Genomic DNA, 24,815 nt, shown 5'->3' with positions numbered 1-24,815 from the left:
AGTCTTCAATGGAGAGACTACAAAAAAGCATGTAGTGCATTTATGACACATTTTGAATTTTTTTAATCTGCCCAGCAACAAATTGGCCAAAAAAACCCCATATACATAAAAAACGTAAAAACGCATACAACAAAACAAACTGTAGAAATGGATCAAAAGCAAACTGCATAGGTGTGAACCAGGCCTTAATCGAACTAAGGGCCAACCTATGATCCAAGCCCCTGTGAAGAAAGAACAGAATACAGGCAACCAAAAACATTACATTTTTCCACATCCATCCTTTGGAAAGTGGAGGTGGGCCTTCATGTCGGAAGATTTTACTGAGGCTTAGGCAGTTTTGGAGTTTCAGACCTTGTGGGTGGGCTGGGAGCCAGGCTTGGACTTCATGGATGTAGAGTAACCAAAAGGACTCATTAACCTCCAGCAAGGGGTGAACCTTCCCAGACTGCGCTTAAAGCGGAATTTCACTTTCTTAATCAACATGAGCTATTTTTAATCCTTATTCTGTTGGCTTTAGTAAACAGATAGGAAAGTATATCATATTTACTTGCCTGAACTAATGGCAGATTGAATCAAGGAAGTAAATGATACATAAATCATCTACCCTTACTCAAGGTGACCACAGCCAGAAATGCCAAGGGGTGCTTTTCAAAATGATTTCTCAGCAAAATAAAAGCCTGAAGACAGGAATGGATGGGTGAATTTGCTTTGAATATTAAAAATTAATTATATAGCATTTTTGGTTTGTGGCTCTTAGATGCAGTGCAGTTCCACTTTAAGGCTTCTTTGGCTGAGTAAGGTAGGTGAACTTGCCACCTGAGGTGTCTGATAATGCCATCCACAGAAGACCCAAGGAGACATTGTGTCTTGGAAGGCCATGTGGAGTAGGTGACTCAGGTTTCACAATCTAACACACTTTAACCAAGGTGTCTTCCACATGCAAACCGACAAACTTGCACAGACAGGAAAACTTCAGCAGCCCATCACATCTGTAGCTCAAAGATATAGCCATTTGTTCCAAACATTCTATAACCAGACGAGCAAATGCAATGATGACCAGATCCCTTCTAATAGACTGGTCAAAACAGCAAATTGAGGTCATATTTAAGACTGTGCAGAAATCAGGACCTAGCAGCAAGAATTAAAGAGTATGTAAACACACCATTTCATATTCCTGATATGTGCCTGCTATACCATGTTCTTGTATGAAAAATGATCCTGTTCTCTTTGTATTGCTTCCTTTGTGTGAAATCCCTGGTGTTTGTGTCTCTCTGCTCTACTAAAAACTGACCACACTAAAGCAGGAGAACACACCATTTTCAGTTCTCTAGCTATGCCTTTTACTGGGAAATCCAGTATGCTACACTTTCTCCTCCCCTAGCTCTTAAGCACCTGAGAACCGAGGAAATGTGATCACTTATAAAAAAAACCAAAGAGTGTGAGTGTGTGTGTGTCAGACAAATGTTTTGCCTTTCATTTCTATTTTAAACCGAATGTGTTGTTTGATGAGGTGAGGATTTACATATACTTTATGTTCTAGAGGGAGGGCTTCAGTATCAGAGAGGTCCTTGAAGACAGATCCTTCATTAGAATTGTGGTCACTTTCCTAAGATGGATCCACAATGGATACAGACCCCCTTTAACAAGTCTATTCAAAAGATACAAGGCTAATGTAAGCATTCCTTGTGACAGCAATAGGCAGTGACAGCTACTATTTATGGAGAGACTTTACCCCACTTAGATCCCTCATCACTCTAACCCTCCTCCCATTCAAGTCTATTGGCAGCTTGAGGCTGGTTGCTATGGGTTACTGCATTCTGAGCCCCCTTTCCCCATCTATGGACAGCTGGAGGTCAGTTGCTAGGAGTTACAACATTCTGATCCAGAGATTGGCTGCTATGGTTTACTGCACTCTGATCCCTTCCCCCTGGAAGTCAGTTGGAGTCTCCCCCCCCCCCCCTCACATTTGATGGTGTGGAATCTGCCCTTTGGCTGCTTCTTGAAGCTCTTCCTGAGTCTCAGCACTCGCTCCTTTGCAAGGTGCACCATTAATTGCTGAGCTCGCGGATTAGACCATCTGCCTGTGCCAGCCCCAGAAATCCATATGCCAACCACTAGGAGGCGGGGCCAGGACTTCGGAGTCCATTAAAGCCGTGAAAGATTTCAGACCACGGACATCTCCCCCACTAGTAAAAGCAATTCAGCGGCTGGCTAGCCACAAGGATTGCTTTTACAAGAGAACCGGCCTAAAAAAACACCTTGCTCGCAGCAGGGCTAACTGTAAAAAAAAAAAAAACCCAACAAAACAAAACAAAAAAAAACCTACATGTCCTGGGCATCGGGTGATAGGAATTGCACATCCCTGAGAAATAAGCGTAGCCACCCAGGCACAAAAGGGTCCCTTTCTTACTGGTGCATTTTTGCCGTACTTTTCCAGGACGGCAAAAGCAAATGAAATCTAGTTATGTTAGCCACGTAGAACAAGTGGAGACATGTAAAAGCATTAACAAAACCAACATGTTGCTGAATCCTCAAAAGATCTGGCTCTAAAAATGTAAAGGCAAAATTATTTAGGTTAAGATACAGAGGAAAGTCATGAAGGTATTAGACATCGCCACTTATCTTTTAACTGTAGTACTGGTCATTCAAAACTTTGTTCTATCCTTGCAGGAATTTAATATGATCAGTCAAGACCTACAGATTTAGCTCTAACACACAATGGGGTAGATTTTCTAAAAGTGGAGCACTCAGAATCTGGTGCAGCTGTGCATGGTAGCCAATCCGCTTCTAACTTCAACTTATTCAATTAGGCTTTGGCAATAGAAGCTGACTGGTTTCTAGAGTTGCACCAGATTTTGCACTGTCCAGTTTTAGGAAATAATCTCCAATGGCTCTGTTAATACATTGTGTTGTGAAAGTTCTTTGGTGTTTATCTTCACTGTCTTGCACACATTATAAAAGAAGATGCAGAACACCCAATCTTTTTAACCACTTCAAGTGCGGACACTTTAACCCCCTTCCAGTCCAGGCCAATTTTCAGCTTTCAGCCCCATCACAGTTTGAATGACAATTGCACGGTCATGCAACACTGTACCCAAATTACATTTTTATCAATTTTTTTTTAGACAGATAGAACTTTATTTTGGTGGTATTTATTCATCACTGGGATTTAAATTTTTTTGCTATACAACTGAAAAAAAGACTGGAGATTTTGAACAAAACATGTTTCTTATAAAATTTTGCAAATAATCTTTCTTCATAAATTTTGGCTATAATGTATTCTGCTACCTTTTTAGTAAAAAAAATAAATAACTCAAACCAGTTTATAGAAAAATTATTCAAAATATTTTTTCACATTTGAATTTTTTTAATATTTTTAATGTTTTATTTTTTTCCTCTTACATACCGTCACAGTACAGTGTCACTATAGTGACACTGTACTACTTGTGGGGGGTGATCAAGATTTTTTTTTTTCTTCACACAGATTGCTTTTACACCCATAAAGACTGTAAAAGCAATCATATCTCCTTCTCTCTGAATTCCTGCAGCCATTGAGAAATACTGTGAGAGCTGTAATTGGTCAAAGCTTATCATATGTACAAGGCCTTGTACCATGTGACCTCTGTGACCATTCACAGAATTCACAAGTAGTAAACAATGATGTCAGGAAGTGACATCTTCTTCACTATTGTTCATGTTATCCCCATTTGGCCAATCAGTGATAAAATGAATTGGGAACCTCACACAGCGGCCCCATACAGAGATCTGTGTTCTGCTGTGACCGGACACAGCGGACACAGATCGTGGCGCTGCAGGGAGCGGGCACAGGTAATGGATGCAAGAAGAGGTTTAGAATCATCCCCCCACATCGTCAATGATCCTGTCCGGCCCATGCCAACAAATGTCAGATGCGCAATATTTGCATAAATACAGTTCCTACAGTTGGAGACCTTGAGACTACCAAAATACTAATACATGAGCTTAACAAGTGAGAGGTTAAATTCGTACCGCTCTTCCTTACAGTGCTGCAAATCTTCCATCTGTTTCTTTTTCTGGAACATCAGTAACTTCACTCTAAGCAAACAATTGACAATGCATCAATTACATGTTACAAATATACAAAGCATTTGTGTGTATAAAAAGAAAATGTCAAATAAGTATTACCGTCTCTGGATCTCTTCCCGTGCCAGGTCCATTTTAAGGACATATTCTTCTCGAAACACTTGGATTGCTCTACTCAGTAACTGCAGGCATTCTTCAGGTGGTGGAGAGGAATCTTTATTTGATGCACTAAATAAAAGTCACAGATTCAAGATACTTATACTTTGGGATTTTATTAACAGATCTTGCAGACACAAATATACACAATAAAAAATAGACAGACAGCAGCAATGCAAGTTTTTCTGAAGATATCGTTTGAAAAATATATTTATCAACTTTCCCACCAAATCCAAAACAGTTACAGAAGATTAAGCCCCTTTTTTGGACAGGATGCATTCAAAGACTGTTGGAACATCCAAAAGCAGTCCAACTAAGGGGCGTGCACAACATTTACAGGCCCCCACAAAAAGAACAGAACTGGGAACTGCCTTCCCCTCAAAACCTGAAGCCCAAAGTAGTTTTTGAAAGGGCCTCAACATCCACGTAGTAAAATTTGGAATACATGTGAACAGAAAACCACATGGCATTCTTGCAAATCAGTGAACACCAAAACACCCAAGAAGCATTCACAGACAGGAAAAGGTGGAATCTGATCCTTAAGACCATACGCTTGAATGATGGTTCCTCCTTACGGGGACCATCAGGAATTAAAGAGAATGAATCAGTCTTTCTAAAAGGAATAAAAGTGCTAGGTATGAAGAGGTAGACACGAACACCTCAAACTGGAGGGTTGGATTTTCCTGGTTGAGGTTAAAAGGTTGAAGGCTTAAACCACCTTAGGAAGAATGGATACTTTATACCTCAACATTACCTTGTCCTTGTGTAAGACCAGAAATGGCTCTTTACAAGACAAAGCCTTAAAAAGCTCAGACACCTAAAAAAGGTGACGGCAGGAAGAAACACAACTTTGAATCTGTTAGGGATATTAACATTTCCCCATTCACTTGCAAAGGACAGTTTTTGAAATGCTGAAATAACTACTTTATATCCCACAGAGTCACAGGGGAGCCAAATGAAAGAGATCCTGTACAAAAGTCTTATAAAAAGAGTGGGAAGCTATTGGTCTATGGAACAAGATTGTAAGTGCCAAGAACTAAAACTTTATGGGATTTCAGGCAGGACACTGATTCAAGCAAAACTGCATTCTATGATTGCTCTCACTCAGAATTTTCTGTATTTAAAGTTCCTTTGCTAAAACAATGCAAAGTATGCCTTCCCATGTGAAATGATAAAGCCTGTGTGATGTGAACTTCTTTGCTTTTAGCATCATGGGAATTAAGAATTTAGAATTGCCCCTATTCCTTAGGCCCTGGTCTTCAACAGCCATGCCATTAAAACCTACAACCATGAAGCAGGATGGTAAACTGGTACTTGGGGCAGAGTATCCAGACAATCTGTAAAAGCCAATAGAGCATCTGATAGGAGCCTGATCAGGTATGAGTACCACCATCTGCCTGAACCAATCCAGAACTATAAGGATCACTGGAATGCTATGGGGCAGACGAGGAAGGATTTTCAGGAAAGGAAAGGCATAGATCAAACTATACTAATCTCACTGAAGCACTAGAGCTTCCTCTGCTTCCACTAAAGGATGTCTGTATCTGTTGACAAACCTGCCCAGTTTGCTGTTACCCCAGTTGTTGTTGAGGGCAGTTAGTTCATATCCAGTTTCCCCCAAATGTGACAGTTCCTAGAACACCTCCAGGTGTAAAGACTGCTTCCCGACATCCAAGTGCTGCTGGCTGAACAAGACTGCCTGCCAATTGTCTTTGCCTGGGATGTAAATGGAAAACTAGGCTGGAAAGTGAAGTTGCACAGAGCAGAATTCTTTCTGCCTTTATGCCTTTCTTGGCATGGATAATTCCTCCTAATGTTTGATGTATGCCACCGCTGTGGAGTTGTCTGACTAGTGCAGTGAGGATGTTCAGCATTGAAAAGACAACAAAGACAACCAAATCAATGGAAGCTTCAGAATATCGGTCGGGTGACAAGATTTCTCTGATGATTAAGTCCCCTGCACAGTCAGGCAGGCATCCATCCATCTTGAGGATCTTCCAATGGAATAAAGGACTTCCCCCAACAGAGCTAGATTCATGAGCCACCAGGCCAGGGACAACTTGGCCTTCGTTGTTAGCTCAAGCTCATCTCTGGACAGACCAATTCAACTGACGTACCCTAGGATGACAGAATGTTAAGGTGTACAGGTCTTGAGTGGAATTGGGCAAATAGGAATGCCTCGAAAGAAGCTACCATGAAGCCCAGGACTGTCATGCAAAGGCATAGAGTCAGCTGACTGCTAGACTGAAAAGGCCGAGTCTAAGAGTGGAGAGTTTAAAGATTCTCTTCCGGAAGAAAAAAAACAAAAAACAACAGCTTGAGCTGTGTCTAGGATGAGACCCATATATTCCATTTCTACAGAATTAGAAGTTGCACTTTGGCCTAGAAAATCTTGCATGATTGCAGTGAGATCTTCCCATTGGTAGGAGGCACCTAGGACTGCAGGACTATTGACAAAGAGTCTACGATATGACCAGCTGTTGGCACCAAGTGAGGGTTCAGGCAGCTGAACCAAGAATAGGTCTGTGTATCATCTGCAGCCAGGAGCAGAAGCAGAACGATGCTTCCTCTACAAAAAATGGTGGTTAAGAGCATGGATTTACAAAGTTGGTATGGCTGAATAAAGACACCAATCTATCCAGTTTAATGTGTGTGTGTTTAGGTCACTACCATTTCCATTATCCCTGCACTTTGTGTTTGCAGAGAAGCATATCTAAGTTTTTTTTAATTTATTTACTCTCTCCACTTATACCACCAACTGTTGAAGGGGGTTCCAAATCATTACCACTCTAACAGTAAAGAACCTCTAATGCAATGTAACACTGAACTGCTTCTCATCCACACTTATTGTGTAGCATTAAGAGGAAACTATTTAACCTAAGCTCTCTAAAGACACACAGTCAGAGTCCACATTTAAAGATTTGTATATTGTGATCATATCCACTCTTAAGCATCTCTTCTGGACTCTCTCCTGTTCAAGGAAAATCGTCCTGAAGACCGATGAACAAAACTGGATGGCATACTCAAGATGTAGCTGAACCAGGGTTTTTTAAAATGGTAAATTTATAGATGATATTGCCGAGTCTGTGGTCTCCTTAGGTTCTCCCCCAGCAAGTAACGTGCATTTATATTTTTAGCTCTCAAGTGCTTTATGCTTATCAACATTATTATCTATATAGCACTGTCTTCCTCATTTTGTATACCCAGCTACATATCCTATCCAGAGGAGGGAACCCTGTACCTGGAAAGAACGTGTATCCTGGCTGATCCAAATCTAAGGAGGCCCTGCTAGCCCAGCAGATTGACTGACGACACCACTTCCCGGAGGATAATGACATCTGTGGGATTTGATACACACATGCGCATTTCCTATGCGTGGTCGGTGAGTGCGCATTTCTGCCATTATCCGGATTTGTTATAAGCTGTGCTCACCATATTCATGAATCGTTCGCAAGATTTTATGAACTTTTATTTTTCATCGAACTATTTAGATCGAATTTTGTAAAATTTTATATCATAATTTTTAGCGCTGCACTTTACTTATTTATTCTATCAGAAGTGGTTGTGATCATCTTCAGTGCATTTAGCTGCTTATTTGACCATTGATAACTTATCAGTAGCGCTCACTTTGTTTTATATTATTATCTATATAGCTGTCCACCCTTCTATTTTATCTAGGTCTTTATGTAAAGTTGCTAAATTTTGCTGTGAAGTTATCGCCCTGCTTAGCTTTGTAGCATCAGCAAACACAGAAACTGAACTATTTATTCCAACTTCTATATTGGTTATAAACAAGTTAAGTAGAACTAGTCCCAGGACAGAGCCCTGGGGTACCCACTTACACCCTTAGACCATTCAAAAAAATATGCCATTAATCACCACCCTCTGGATGCGCTTCTGCAACCAGTTCTCTATCCAGGTACAGTTGTGTTAAAAATAATAGCAGTCAGACATCACTAACCTGATCAATCACTGTTTTTGGTAGAAATGATTTCTACATGGAAAATAATTTACTAGCAGGTGTAGTAGAGTAATAGAAATCCAAAAGACCCAACAGTCATGACATGCATGCTGCTGATTCTGTGTAATTGAATCACTAATTGAAAGGGGCATGTTCAAAATAATAGCAGTGTGGAGTTCTAGTAGTGAGGTCATTCATTCTTTGAAAAACAGGTGGCAATTATGGCCCTTATTTAAGGAAGGAAGGCAGCAAATGTTGTACATGCTGGTTACAGAGCATTTCTCTCTGAAATTCTGAGGAAAATGGGTAGTTCCAGACATTGTTCAGAAGAACAGCGTACCTTGATTAAAAAGTTGATTGGAGAGGGGAAAACATATAAAAAAGTGCAAAAAATGATAGGCTGCTCAGCTAAAATGATCGCAAATGCTTTAAAATGGCAACCAAAACCTGAAAGACATGGAAGAAAGCGAAAAATTACCATTCGAATGGATAGAAGAATAGCCAAAATGGCAAGGACTCAGCCAACAATCAGCTCCAGGAAGATCAGAGAAGGTCTAAAGTTACCTGTGAGTACTGTTACAATTAGAAGACGCCTACGTGAAGCCAAGCTATCTGCAAGAAGCCCCCGCAAAGTCCCTCTGTTGAAAAAAAGACGTGCTGAAGAGGTTACAATTTGCCAAAGAGCACATTGACTGGCCTAAAGAGAAATGGTGCAACATTTTGTGGACTGATGAAAGTAAGATTGTTCTTTTTGGGTCTAGTGGCCGGAGACAGTTTGTCAGATGACCCCCAAACACTGAATTCAAGCCACAGTTCACTGTGAAGACAGCGAAGCATGGTTGCGCAAGCATCATGATATGGGGATGTTTCTCATACTACGGTGTTGGGCCTATTTATTGCATACCAGGGATCATGGATCAGTTTGAATACATCAGAATACTTGGAGGTCATGCTGCCTTATGCTGAAGAGGAAATGCCCTTGAAATTGGTGTTCCAACAAGACAACGACCCCAAACACACCAGTAAACGTGCAACATCTTGGTTCCAGACCAACAAGATTGACATTATGGAGTGGCCAGCCCAATCCCCGGATTTTAATCCAATAGAAAACTTGTGGGGTGACATCAAAAATGCATTTTCTGAGGCAAAACCAAGAAATAGAGAAGAACTGTGGAATGTATCCAATCATCCTGGGCTGGAATACCTGTTCACACTGCAACATAGATGTACAGCAGTTCTCAGAAACAGTGGTTATACAACTAAATATTAATTAAGTGATTCAAAGGAAAGCAAAATCTTCAAACATTTTTCAGTTTATTCAGTGTATTTCAGTCAGGTCCATAAATATCGGGACATTGACACAATTCTAACATTTTTGGCTCTATACACCACCACAATGGATTTGAAATGAAACAAACAAGATGGGCTTTAACTGCAGACTGTCAGCTTTAATTTGAGGGTATTTATATCCAAATCAGGTGAATGGTGTAGGAATTACAACAGTTTGCATATGTGCTTCCCACTTGTTAAGGGACCAAAAGTAATGGGACAGAATAATAATCATAAATCAAACTTTCACTTTTTAATACTTGGTTGCAAATCCTTTGCAGTCAATTACAGCCTGAAGTCTGGAATGCATAGACATCACCAGACGCTGGGTTTCATCCCTGGTGATGCTCTGCCAGGCCTCTACTGCAACTGTCTTCAGTTCCTGCTTGTTCTTGGGGCATTTTCCCTTCAGTTTTGTCTTCAGCAAGTGAAATGCATGCTCAATCAGATTCAGGTCAGGTGATTGACTTGGCCATTGCATAACATTCCACTTCTTTCCCTTAAAAAACTCTCTGGTTGCTTTTGCAGTATGCTTTGGGTCATTGTCCATCTGCACTGTGAAGCGGCGTCCAATGAGTTGTGAAGCATTTGGCTGAATATGAGCAGATAATATTGCCCGAAACACTTCAGAATTCATCCTGCTGCTTTTGTCAGCAGTCACATCATCAATAAATACAAGAGAACCAGTTCCATTGGCAGCCATACATGCCCATGCCATGACACTACCATCACGCTTCACTGATGAGGTGGTATGCTTAGGATTATAGGCAGTTCCTTTCCTTCTCCATACTCTTCTCTTCCCATCACTCTGGTACAAGTTGATCTCGGTCTCATCTGTCCATAGGATGTTGTTCCAGAACTGTGAAGGCTTTTTTAGATGTCGTTTGGCAAACTCTAATCTGGCCTTCCTGTTTTTGAGGCTCACCAATTGTTTACATCTTGTGGTGAACCCTCTGTATTCACTCTGGTGAAGTCTTCTCTTGATTGTTGACTTTGACACACATACACCTACCTCCTGGAGAGTGTTCTTGATCTGGCCAACTGTTGTGAAGGGTGTTTTCTTCACCAGGGAAAGAATTCTTCGGTCATCCACCACAGTTGTTTTCCGTGGTCTTCCGGGTCTTTTGGTGTTGCTGAGCTCACCAGTGCGTTCCTTCTTTTTAAGAAAGTTCCAAACAGTTTTTTTGGCCACGCCTAATGTTTTTGCTATCTCTTTGATGGGTTTGTTTTGTTTTTTAGCCTAATGATGGCTTGCTTCACTGATAGTGACAGCTCTTTGGATCTCATCTTGAGAGTTGACAGCAACAGATTCCAAATGCAAATAGCACACTTGAAATGAACTCTGGACCTTTTATCTGCTCATTGTAATTGGGATAATGAGGGAATAACACACACCTGGCCATGGAACAGCTGAGAAGCCAATTGTCCCATTACTTTTGGTCCCTTAACAAGTGGGAAGCACATATGCAAACTGTTGTAATTCCTACACTGTTCACCTGATTTGGATGTAAATACCCTCAAATTAAAGCTGACAGTCTGCAGTTAAAGCACATCTTGTTCGTTTCATTTCAAATCTATTGTGGTAGTGTATAGAGCCAAAAATGTTAGAATTGTGTTGATGTCCCAATATTTATAGACCTGGCTGTATAGTGAATGTTTGAGTTTGTAAAGAAGAATACAAACACTGCTATTTTTTTGAAAAGTCTAATATTCACTTTTCTTCAATTTATTGTAGAGGAACAACACAAATTTGATATATTTTTCTTCATGTTTTGATTTGGAATAGAATGTGTAGTGTTCCCAATGCATTTGTGTGTATGGAAATAAAAGCTATTAGAAGGATTTTGAGCTTTATTCACTTTTTTCAACACACTGCTATTATTTTGAACACAACTGTATGTACAATTTCATCAATGCCAAAAGACTTTAATTTCTAAATTAGGCATTTATGGGGTACTGTATAAAAGGACTTAGAGCAATCCAGATTCACTACGTCTACAGGCCTTCCTTCATCCAAATTACAGCTCACCCTTCTCATAGAATGTTAAAAGGTTGGTCTGGCAAGAGCGGTCTTTTATAAATCCATGTTAGTTACTATTAATACTACTATTCTCATCAGCAAATTCTTGGATATGGTCCCTTATAATGCATTCCAATAGTTTACATTCTACTGATGTTTAGGTTGATATTGATGTTAGGCTGATTGATCTGAAGTTCAGATATATCTTGGTCCTTTTTTTGAATATTGATAACTTTCGATTTTTACCATTCAGCTGGTACCAATCCAGTCAGAAAGCTGTCCTTAAAAATTAGGATTAATGGTCTGGTTATAACATGGCTAAGTTCTTTGAGAATTTTCAGGTGTAAAACAGCCAGTCCCATTGACTTGTTCAAAATGTTATTAACCACTTGCCCTCATGAGGATTTACCCCATCCTGACCAGGCCACTTTTTTGCATTACGGCGCTGTATTATTTTAACTGACACTTGCGTGGTCATGCGACGCTGCACCCAAATTAAATTTACGTCCTTTTTTCCCCAAAAATAGAGCTTTCTTTCAGTGGTATTTGACCGCCTGTGTGTTTTGTTTGCGCTATAAAACACAAAAACAATCATATTTCGTCATAAATGTAGTCCAAATTAGTCCTGGCTCTCTTCCTATCACAGCGCTCCTTCAGTGTTACCTATAACGCTGCTACCTCCCCCTCACTCCCCCTCTCTGTTGGAGTCCCTCAAGGCTCTGTCCTTGGGCCCCTTCTCTTCCCCATCTACACCTCCTCCCTTAGCCAACTGATACACTCTCACGGCTTTAACTACCATCTCTATGCTGACGACACGCAAATCTATCTCTCCACCCCTCACCTCACCCCTTCAGTCTCCGCCCGAATCACTAGCCTACTGAACGACATATCGGATTGGATGTCACTCCACTTCCTCAAACTGAACCTTTCCAAAACCGAGCTCCTGAAAACCTACCTCTTCAGGGAAGCCTACTCCGCCCTCAGCTAATTGCCGATCTCCTCCACTCTTCCTACCACTCCATCCCCCATAGCTATCCCTCCCGTACCACTATCCCCTCCCTCCTAGATTGTAAGCTCCAAGGAGGAGCAGGGCTCTCGAACCCCTCGTGTATCGCATTGTATTGTTATTGTACTGTCTCGTGTATTGTCTCCCATTGTAATGTACAGCGCTGAGCGAACTGTTGGGGCTATATAAATACTGTGTAATAATAATAATAATAATAATATTCTGCTACATGTCTTTGCTGACAAAAAATCCCAATACATTTAAATGAATTGGTCTACATGAAAGTTATAGCATTTACAAATGGTGGTATAGATACTGGAATTTGTTTTAATTTTTTTTTTTCTAGTAATGGCGGCGATCAGCGATGGGCATTCTGATACTGTGGGGAACTGACTTGGTGTCACGGAACTTGTTGTGCTGTGCACAGCCATCCAAAGCAGTGTGCACGAGCTGACAGGAAGAACTGTATTGTTTACATACAGTTCTCTTCCCTGTTGGGAGATGCTCAGCAAACACCGGGCGCCGGCAAGTAATCATCAGCCAGGACCTGGTGATTGACAGCCGTGGACGCGAATATATACTTGATTTTGCACACTCGTGCCGCCCGGTAGCAGTATATCTGCTATAGGGCGGTCAGGAAGCGGTAAATCTTCCGCTCTTGTTTATTATACCCCCCTTTTCCTTGGTATAGATGGAGAAGAATGTATATAACTGCTTACCTACCCACCCTATAGCAGATATACCGATTTTGCTTTCCAGGTAGGGGGCGCACGCCCCACCCTACCCGAGCTGCCATTGGTTGCAGCGGATGTCAATCACTGGGTCCCGGCTGGCGTTTCTTGTCCGGCACTCGGTGATCACCACTAAAGCTGAGAGGGGAGATGTGTGTAAACAACACAGATCTCTCTCCTGTCAGCATGGACATGCTGCTTTGTATCTCTCTGCACAGCAAAGGTTGAAGAAGGAATGTACAGATAAACAGAGTTTAAGACCATAGCTTGTAAAAGTTAATAGTCTAAGCCAGCGTGTAATGTGGGTAGTATAAAATTGCCAGTGATTTGTCAGAACATATATTCAAATAAAAACAGGAAAACGGCATACAAAGAATACAGTATATTACCGTAGGAAAAGAAATACAAATTTTGTAACCGTCTGAGCATGGCTGGTGTCAGACGACCTATTAACATACAGTATCTCACAGAAGTGAGTACACCTCTCACATTTTTGTAAACATTTTATTATATCTTTTCATGGGACAACACTGAATAAATGACACTTTGCTACAATGTAAAGTAGTGAGTGTACAGCTTGTAGAACAGTGTAAACTTGCTGTATTCAAAAGTGAGTACACCCCTAAGTGAAAATGTCAAAATTGGGCCCAAAGTGTCAATATTTTGTGTTGTCACCATTATTTTCCAGCACTGCCTTAACCCTCTTGGGCATGGAGTTCACCAGAACTTCACAGGTTGTCACTGGAATCCTCTTCCACTCCTCCATGATGACATCACGGAGCTGGTGGATGTTAGAAACCTTGTGCCTCTCCACCTTCCAATTGAGGATGCCCCATAGGGTTTATGTCTGGAGACATGCTTGGCCAGTCCATCACCTTTACCCTCAGCCTCTTTAGCAGGGCAGTGGTCATCTTGGAGGTGTGTTTGGGGTCATTATGTTGGAATACTGCCCTGCGGCCCAGTCTCCGAAGAGAGGGGATCATGCTCTACTTCAGAATGTCACAGTACATGTTGGCATTCATGGTTCCCTCAATGAACTGTAGCTCCCCAGTGCTGGGAGCACTCATGCAACCTCAGACCATGACACTCCCACCACCATGCTTGACTGTAGGCAAGACACACTTGTCTTTTTACTCCTAACCTTGGTTGCCCCCACACACGCTTGACACCATGTGAACCAAATATGTTTATCTTGGTCTCATCAGACCACAGGACATGCACTATATGAACGCAATAGGTGAGGGATTGGAAATGAGGGAAGAATTGTTACAAGCATATATCGTGTTAATTTTGAAGGAAGGGAAAGAGAGTTCGCAGTGTGCAAGTTATAGGCCGATATCGTTGTTGAATGCCGATACCAAATTATACGCAAAAGTTTTGGCAACAAGGCTGGGGGACCTGATGCCAGAATGGGTACATATGGATCAAGTGGGTTTTGTTCCGGGGAGAGGGGGCAGGGACAATGGACTGAGATCTTTAATATTGGTTCAAAAAGTTAAACAGGAAAAGACCCCGTAATATTATTGTCGATTGACGCTGAAAAAGCTTTCGACAGGGTTAGCTGGGATTTTATGTTCGATACATTGGAAAAGATGGGATTGGGAATTAAGATGTTGAATTGGATTAAGGGTTTATATAAGGGCCATCAGCGTCGGTAAAAGGTAAACAAATGCTCCTGATTGCTCTCTCAGGAGCTTTCTTTACCATAATTAGAAAAGATGATTACTAAATTCATTGGGGCAAATAAGAGACGTAGAATAAGTTATGAGGTGTTATGTAGAGCAAAGGGGAATGGAGGACTGGGGTTACCTAAAGTGAAGAATTATTACACAGCAATAATGCTATCCCGAGTTGTGGATTGGTCTTTATTAGAGATATTCGAGAAAGAAGGGGAGGGGGGGTAGTGGGAGAATGTGGCTTGGGGAAGGGGTGGGTGAGGGTTATAAATATAATAGGAAATGCATCTTTATGAGGTGTAATGTGTTTTTATATTGTTTGTATAATGATTAAAGAAATAAAAATTTAAATTAAAAAAAAAAATAGAAAGAAAAAAAGAAGACCACAAGACATGGTTCCAGTAATCCATGTCCTTAGTCTGCTTGTCTTCAGCAAACTGTTTGCGGGCTTTCTTGTGCAGCATCTTTAGAAGAGGCTTCCTTCTGGGAAGACAGCTATGCTGACCCCTCCACCCCTTCAATCTCTGCAGAAATGCTGGCAGCACTCATACGTCTATTTCCCAAAGACAGCCTCTGGATATGATGCTGAGAACATGCCCTCAACTTCTTTGGTCGACCATGGCGAGGCCTGTTCTGAGTGGAACCTGTCCTGTTAAACTGCTGTATGGTCTTCGCCTATGGTCTTGGTGCTGCAGCTCAGTTTCAGGGTCCTGGCCATCTTCTTATAGCCTAGGCTATCTTTATGTAGAGCAACAATTCTTTTTTTCAGATCCTCAGAGTTCTTTGCCATGAGGTGCCATGTTGAACTTCCAGTGACCAGTATGAGTGAGAGCGATATCAAATTTAACACACCTGCTCCCCTTTCACACCTGAGACCTTGTAATACTAATGAGTCACATGACACCGGGGAGGGAAAATGGCTAATTGGGCAAAATTTGGATATTTTCACTAACGGGTGTACTCATTTTTGTTGCCAGCAGTTTAGACATTAATGGCTGTGTGTTGCATTATTTTGAGGGGACAGCAAATTTACACTGTTATACAAACTGTACACTCATTACTTTACATTGTAGCAAAGTTTCATTTCTTCAGTGTTGTCACATGAAAAGATATAATAAAATATTTACAAAATGTGAGGGGTGTACTCACCTCTGTGAGATACTGTAGCAATTCTCAGGAAGATGGGAATACAAACGAAACGGAATGGGAAATGTTAGAACAAGAGAGAAAGAAAAAAAAAAAGGGGGGGAGGGGTTATGAGAAGGGAGTCCCAGGAGTCCACCATGACACAGGGTCATTAAAGCGACAGAAGGGCATTGTCAAACCAAGATGGCTGAACGTGTGCAATCCAAGGTTGCCAGACCCAGAGAAATTTCTCATAGCGGTCTATTTTTCATTGACCATAATATTATTCTTCTGGTGTTTGACAGCCTCAACACTAAGGATTGGGATTTTTCTATGCTTTTGCTATAGTCAGTTTAGTCATTGTAAGCAAAATGTGCTGCCAATTGTTGTTTAGTAATTCTTCAATTGGTTTGAAAAGGAGGGCTTCGTATGGATTCGTATGGATTTCATTTAATATCAACATGGAGCAAAGAAGTGCACAAACCCTGACCCAAAGTCTGCATGCCCTAGGGCAGGACCATTAAGTGTGTGTCATTGTTCCTGCCTGTGAACATCCTTAGAAACAGATGGATAAGAGGGGACAAAACAAGCCAGACGGGCTGGCGTATAGTACCACTAGTATAAGATTTTGTAGGCATTTTCCAGTATAATTAAATTTTTTGAGCACTTGGATAGTGTTAGGATAATCTCTCAATCTGCCTAGTTGAGCTGTATTTCCCTATTTCTCTTTGCCAATGAAGGTGGTATGGTTGTAGCAGGGAGTCTCCTGGAAGATAAGATTGAGGAATAAATTAGTGAAATTAGGCCAGGGGTGTGAGGCCGGGTTCTGCAAAGATGTTCGAAAGGTGGTTAGTATATAAGGTGTAGGTTGAATTAGGAGTTGTGAGATAAAGTGGCAAAGTTGTAGGTAGCTGTAATGTTCCCTCAGCAGAACATCATATGAGGACCTAAGGGCATCAAGAGTAATCATTCTAGTGAGGGTAAGGAGAGAGTGGATAAAGAAATCCATGTGCAGTCCACCAAGCAAACTGCCCTGGATTATGTAGGTCTGGGGGGAATAGCAGACTGTTAAGATGCAGTAAAGGGAGATAGGATGAGATTAGGCCTGCTGAAAACTTGACTGAATCCCATACGCAAAGAGTATGAAGCAGTGGTGGGCTACGGGTCATGGGGCAGAGAATAGTAGGGAGACATGGAAGGGAAAGTAATGTTATGGGATAAGAATCTACTAGATCTAATGTAGCCCATAATGGGATACTCTGGGTCTCATGAATATGAGGTAGGGAGGAGATATTGGCTGCTAAATAGTAGGCTTCGAGGTTTGGAACAGATAGATCTTATGGGCGAACAGGATCTTTTTGTCAATTCAAAGCCTAAAGGATCCCAGATGAATTGCAGGAGTATGTGCAAAATGTGTGGAGGGACTGGAACTGGCAAGACGAGGAAAGCATATTGCAATTTTGGAAGGCAAGTCATGTGCAGTACATTAATTCTGCCAAACCATGATAGTAGAAAATGATCCACTGAAAAGGGAATGTATTCTTCAGGTCAGTTAGTGAGGAAGGGGAAAGAGTTACTGACATTGCTTTGGATTTGGCAGGACTAACGTGATGTCCCGAGAGAGAAGTGAAAGAGTCTAGGATTTGGATCAGATTTGGTAGGAAAATTCTTGGGGACGTTAAAGGTCAATAATATGTCTTTGGCGAACAACAATATTTTATGGGAGGAGCCCGCCACATCGAAGCTTGTGATGTCTGGGTGGGTGTGTATAGCCTCCGCCAATGGTTCCATTGCCAAAATAAATAGGAGGACTACTTGTTTTGTTTTTTTTTATACAACCTGAACTTTGCTTTTAATACAGTTGCTTTCACCCTGTCACTTGTAACCAACTTACCCTGATCATCTCATGGGGCCAATATGTTCTGACCTAACCTTTTCACTATTAATATATTAGAAAAATGTAATATGTCCTTAAAGCACTGTCAACTTTTCTTCAGTGTCTTTTGAAATTTAGTATTCTTGTCCTACCCTCATGTCTCCTTTTCCTATAATTTATGGCAAAAGTAATTACTCTGTGATCACGGTTTTTTTAAGTTATCCCTTAATTTCACATCGGCAATCAGCTCTGTATTTAGTAGGTCCAGCAGAGCAATCTCTCTAGTTGGGGCTTCAACCATTTAATCCAAGAAATTGTCCTGCAATACATTCAAGAAATTATGAGCCTTAGTTGAGTGAGCAGTTCCGTCTGCCCACTTAATATCTGGATAGTTAAAGTCCCCCATGATTATATTTCCCTGCCTTCTCATCATCCAACTGTGAAAGTAGATCAGTCTTTTCCTCTTTAACGTTAGGGGGCCTATAACATACAGCCACCATTAATTTACCATTTGTTTCTTCCCTTTGAAGCTCCAGGCACAAGCAATGTCATCCCTCATATTCACCATCAAGTTACTCTTGACATAAAGGCACACCCCTTCCCCTTTTCTTCCTACCCTGTCCCTCCAATACAGGGAATACCCCTGGACAGTCACAAGCCAGTCACGTGAGCTGTCAAACTGGGTTTCTGATATTCCCACAAAGTAAAAATCCTCCTTTTGTATCAGAAGTTCTAGTTCTTCCATTTTTTGGAACTAACTGCATTTGTGTACTTGCCTTTTAATTTTGTACACATGCATATTATTTTATTCTCGCTCACTATAAGGTTACAGCAAGATGCATCCAGCCAGGAAATATTGGTCCTTGATGCTTTTGTTTCTCTTTCATCTGGTTTGATGTCCCTCCCCCCTACCCCAACTTTGCCCACATTTGTACACTGACCTTTGTTCATTGCGCTGTATATCTTTCACTGAACACTCCAGAACACGTCCTAGTTTAAAAGTTCCTCCAACCATTTGGCCACCATCTACTCTGACAGAGCTGCACCCTCCCCTATCTTGGTGCAGTCCGTTCCCACTGTAGTGCTGGTAACCGACCGGTAAGTCAGTCCAGTTCCCCATGAACCCAAAATCCTGCTTCTCACACTAGTCCTTCAGCTACTTGTTTATCTCTGCCCCTTGCTGCTTTTCTCGTGTGGCAGTATTCCTTAGAATACCACCTTGGAAACCTAAGTTTAAGCAGGTTGTCAGCTACACTGCAAATGTGTTTCTCTTTAGGTGTATTTCTAATTAGTTATGTTGCAAATGCCAAAGCTTCGGAAAAGCTTTGTACTGAAATTATACATTGGTATAGATATTTTTTTTTTACTCTAGAATAAAAATCACTGACCTTTCAACAAAAAGAAAAACAAACAAAAAAAACACACAACACCACAACCAAAACGTACATGTATTAAAATGGTCACTGATGCTGCTGAGGCTGGACCTACTTTAATAACAAGGGGTTTCCAGAGTTACGGCTCAGAATGCCTCTGATATGGCTTTCAAAGGATCCTTTCACATCTGCCAGGACACGTGGTAAAGTTTCTGCAACGCTTTTGTCAACCTGGGAGCACAGAAGGAGCGGTGAAGGTTGACAGATAGTTGTTCTGCAAAACAAAGAAAATTCAGTCAGTCAATTTCATCACTTAAAGTTTAAAAGAAACATTTGTATAAAATTAAACCTAAAGCAAACTATTATATTAACGCTTACCAATGTTTAGATGTTATGGCTGCATTTGTTTTCTTTTTTAGGCTCTCTTATTTTCACCTGTGATCTGGCCAGTAAGTCTGTTTAACAGAACAAGCTCTTCTGGAAATGTATCAGTTAGAGAGCTGAGAACAACTATTTATCACTGACAGTGGTATTTATGGTGATCATCCTTTATTTATTCATGTAAAACCTTTATCCCAAAAGGAAAAAAAAACAAAAAACCTCTTGTAACTGCCTATGTACATGAGTGTGAGCTGGAGTTTGGCTTCCATTTGTTAGTGTATCTAAATCAGCTAGTTCATGCAGCACTACCCTTCCCCCAGATTAACATTGCTGCTGTCTACTGTACCCCTGTGCGCCTACATCCAAAGTGGGGGACACTAATACAGGAGCTGTGTTACTGGCCAGATCATCAAGTAAAACAGAGGGGAAAAAAAGCCTAATAAAAAAAACTAATGCAGCCAATACACCTAAGGACTGATAAGGTGCAATATATTACATTTTTTGTTTTGGGTTTAATACTGATTTAATTTAGAAGTTACTGCAAGAAACAAACCAGATGGAGGTATACATACCACACACCTATACATCTCCATATACCTATATATCTTGCAACTGCTACTGTAGGGCCATTATGTCTCTGACACTATTTAAGAATTGGTTAAATTATATTGGCAATTCTGTGCACCAAGATATAGAACACATAAATATTGGATCACAGTTGACATGTACTTACTGTTAGCGTCAGCATTACTTATTTTTACTCTCAACCACCACACATACATACAAGCTGATTTACTTTAAGCATTTTGGCTGTTAAAAGAAACCAAATGGAAGTCTTCTCCTGTAAATTTTAATTGTCTGCATATTATGGCAACCTTCTTAATTAAATTATTTGAGTCACTGATACAAACAAATGTTTCTGATCTGGTTATTCGTTCTGGGTCACTGCCATGAAGCCTAAAGCTGACCACAGAAGGATAAAAATTCAGACAGTCCAGCAGGGACCAGCCAACTTTCGATTCATGTGTAGATGTTCCTGATCAACTTCTGCCGAACTGCATTGTTGGAAAACTTGTTGATCAGCAAAAGTCAGCAACAGTAGTCCCATAGTTCTCTCATCACACATTAATGTCGATCATGTAATGAACATTCCCATCCCTGCTAATCTGTAAATTGCTGGTTGACGTATTCTGACGTTTTATGTTACAGTCTTTGATACCCATAGAGTGTGCAGTTTCCTATTCAGACCAGAAATGAACTATACAAATTATACTACATGCATCTTTAGCCTGGCACTGGCTTATGCGCTGTACAAATTGCTATTAGTCACAAATAAATTTAATATTTAAATTAAAAAAAAATTGTTTCAGGTCAATGATTCAAAGTATTAATGCTGTAGTAAAGCTTTGCTGAAAAAGAAAAAAAAAATCCCCCTGCAAGATAATGCATCACATATTAGCACTTTATGAAGTACTTACCTTAAAAACTAAGCCCTCCAGTGGCACACTATCACTGCTGGCAGGACTTTCATCTACACCCTTGCCTTCCTTCCGGGTTTGTGGGTTCTGGACATTTAAATGGCTGAGCTGCGATGATGTCACGCCTGTGCATGTGCATGGGAGTAACGGCAGCAGCACAGAGCTTTGAAGAGGCGGCATGAGTATGCCGTCCCTTCAGAGTGCATGCGCTGGGCTGCAGAAACAGTGAATATCTCCTAAACGGTGCACATTTAGGAGATATTCCTTGTACCTATAGGTAAGATTTATTTGAAGCTTAGCTGTAGGTATAAAGGTACCAGAGGTGTTTACTATGGCTTTAAAGCCAATGAATCAGGATGACAGCTAGGCAAGTAGAACTCAACAGCCGTGTTGGCCACTCCATTCCTACAAATGTATACATACTGCAAAGGCCGGATGATGCATTTATATCCACTAGTAACGCATATCATAGCTGTTCCAAGGGCAAGATCAGAAATAATCCAAAATCCCTGAATGGGGGCAGGAAGGCTGGAGAAAGAAAAAAATATATATATATTATCAACAGAGGCCAATGATAATTTATTGTACACTACTTAAAACATCAAAATGTAACTTGTCACATGTCCTCAATGGAACTTCTGTAGCCTATTGGCTAGTCACATCACATGCTGACTTCACTGGTAGCTGAAGCAAGCACTGCAATGTATTTTAACTTTGCAGAGCAGCGTGGTTTCATACCGAACACACATTATGTGCACCATGATACCACTTAATATGGAACTTAAGAATGAATGCAGTATCATTCATATAAAGCCATTTAGAACTCTGCCCCAAATTACATCACCAATCTTGTCTCCAAATATCACCCAAACCGACCTCTCCACTCCTCCCATGACCTCCTGCTCTCTAGCTCCCTTGTTTCCTCCTCCCATGCTTGTCTCCAGAGCCTTCCCCATCCTCTGGAACTCCCTACCCCAATCTATCCGACTATCGCCTATTCTGCCCACATTTAGGCGATCTCTGAAAACCTCTCTTCAGGGAAGCCTATCCTGCTTTCAGCTAATAACGGAATCCTCTATTCCTCCTATTAGTTCATCCCCCACAGTTATTACCTTTTGTACCATCAGCCCCTCCCTCTTAGATTGTAAGCTCCAAGGAGCACAGCCCTCCTAACCCTCTTGTATTGAACTGTATTGTCTCTCTATATTGTAAAGCGCTAAGCAAACTGTTGGCGCTATATAAATCCTGTATAAGAATAATAATTCACAAATTTAATTTTAGCATGCAATTTGTAATAATAATGATGATGATGATCATGATGAAGCATACAGACCAGATTGTGGGAAATTACCTGCATGGTAGGGGCTTAGTACACATAATATGTTCCACAAGGCATTTCTGTTCTGTTGCCAGCTCATGCAAACTATCTTTGTCTTCCTCATCTACAATCAAACAATTGCATATTATTGATAACAATTTTAACTACATTTACCAGTAAGTATAATTTTTGCCACTTAATACAGTACTGGGGCAAGAATATACCTGCTGCAAGAAAGGTTCCCAACTTTTCGAACCAGGTCAAGCCTACACTGTGAACACCAGCCATGTGTGTGCAATGATATCTTGAGGGACAGACTGGGTCTGAAAACATAAAAATAAGTAAGAAATAGTGCTAACCACTATTTAAGTGAAAATGATCTATACATTATATTAACTTGCCTCTGTGAAGTCTAATGGGACATGAGAAGTCAGTATCCACATGTACTTCATCTTCTGTAGCAGTTATCTTAAGTGCCAATTCCAGCTCAACACACTCACAAACATACAGGGAAGGAACAAGGTCAGTATCTGGGCTGGACCAGGTCTTGTTAGACTGCAAAAAAGGAAGATTATTTTAAGTAAGCACCTTAAATGATAACAATACTTACATAAATTTTAAAACCATCTGTGCACACTCACTCTCTTCATGCAAACTCTAGACTCCAAATTAGCAGGCAGCCCTAATCAAGGGCCACAGCTGACATCCATTCAAGTGGCTCTTATATTTACTACTGAGCTAGTGGCTCATGCTATTACATACAGTGGCCCAGGTCTTCAGCAGTCCAACAATTCTGTGCACAGTGCTCCAACTAACAGGGTTCATGATCTCTCAGAAGAACATATGCAGCTTTACTGTATTACAATAATACATTCAGAGGCTTCAGTTCAGTTTTAAAATAATACCTGGCGATTTTGCTATTGAAGTCCTTGTGCAGCCACTTCCCATTACAGGGTTATAACACTTTGTCCCTGGACTTCCAATTGCTCTCCTACATAGACACCATCTCACAATGGAGACATCAAGCAGCTGTAAATATGCACATTTCACAGGTATGTTCTACTAATATCAACTAATGTCAAGTATGTTGAACTCACTGCAATATAGCGATCCATTTAGGGATACAAACTCAAACTTTTGGGTTTTACTGGCACCTACAGGAGGCTGGTACACTGGCTAAATGAAATAAAATACAATTTCACTTTGATATAAACCCTCTTTCACCCAGCATGCATAGATTTTGTGAGAAAGCAGTACCAGGGCAAAAGCAAAAGGCACAAGAAGGGTTGGACTTCTAGCCCGAAATGGAATCCAAGAAAAAAAAAATTAAGTACAAAAATCATATTTTGTTTCTGCATTTCTGTGTCCTTCAATTGATAAGAAAGAGTTCAAACGTCCAAAAAGCAGTCCAACTGAAGTGTGGGAAACAGCCATTGACAGACTCAAGCATCGGTGAACTGTTAGAAAAACAAGGTATGTGAAGAACCAAGGCCCAGGTCAGAACCAAGAGAGGAGAACCCTAGCTATGCAGAGAAACTGCACATCCACAGAACTCCAAATAGATTAAGTTAGTGCTGGATTTCTAAGCCATAACCCTTACCACAGTAAACCAGAAGTGGCAGGAAATGTAAAATGGAAATCCAGCCACAGATATCTTTACAAGTTCTATAAAAAAAGAGGTTACCTCTTGTCCGGTGTGTTAAATTTTCTGATCAATTTTTTTGCTGTATAATTCATTGACCTGTATTTGTCCGATTCTAAGGCCAGTACTGTAGTTTTAGGGCTCGTTAACACCATGGTACAGATACGTCAGTTTTTCTGCATGTGTTCTGCAAAGGCACAAAATTAATTGCTCTATATGTGCCCTGTTCACACCACAATACCAGTATCAAGTGCAGAGTTTTTTTCTGCACAAGAATCTGCAACGTGTTTAAAACTCTTTGAAGATTGCATAAAAACGGATGTAAACGGATGCCTCTGCAAGTGAAATCTGGGCATCAGTTTCCATCAGTTTTTCTGCACGTATGGTGTGAACGAGGCCTTAGGGTCATGGCTATGAAAGCTGCAGCTCTTATACAGTGGAGCAAGCATGTTGTAAGTCCAACCCTTCTCTCTCCTTGTAACAAAATAGAAACTGAAGCGCCACACCCTTGGTATGAGGTCCAGACACAACTTTATTCCAATAAAAGTGAAGAGACAAGACAAATAGTAGAGAACATGTTCCTGGGGTCCACAAACAGCCCTTTTCATCAGGGCTTGAAGTGATAATTAAAAATAAAAAAAAAAAACACATCATACTTTCTGCTCGGTGCAATGTATTTGC

The 24,815-nt window shown here is 40.8% G+C and overlaps 1 protein-coding gene across 1 annotated transcript in view; it reads right to left on the bottom strand.

Annotated features, from left to right (window-relative positions):
• The window catches only part of NUP88 (nucleoporin 88), a 65,059-nt gene that overhangs the window by 11,276 nt on the left and 28,968 nt on the right, over window positions 1-24,815 (bottom strand). The window contains exons 7-13 of the mRNA XM_089678502.1: window positions 22,894-23,047; window positions 22,717-22,815; window positions 22,526-22,616; window positions 21,598-21,702; window positions 19,431-19,589; window positions 4,165-4,290; window positions 4,009-4,074 (exon numbers count right to left, since the gene is read on the bottom strand). Coding sequence (XP_089534628.1) covers window positions 4,009-4,074; window positions 4,165-4,290; window positions 19,431-19,589; window positions 21,598-21,702; window positions 22,526-22,616; window positions 22,717-22,815; window positions 22,894-23,047 — 800 coding nt within the window. The remainder of the gene's footprint in view (window positions 1-4,008; window positions 4,075-4,164; window positions 4,291-19,430; window positions 19,590-21,597; window positions 21,703-22,525; window positions 22,617-22,716; window positions 22,816-22,893; window positions 23,048-24,815) is intronic.

This window comes from Staurois parvus, unplaced genomic scaffold (assembly GCF_062004578.1).
Source record: "Staurois parvus isolate SC_StPar_1 unplaced genomic scaffold, SC_StPar_1.0 ptg000206l, whole genome shotgun sequence".
Classification (NCBI taxonomy): Eukaryota; Metazoa; Chordata; class Amphibia; order Anura; family Ranidae; genus Staurois; species Staurois parvus.
Note: the sequence above shows the minus strand (reverse complement) of the source record. Positions and strands in the feature narration are given on the sequence as shown.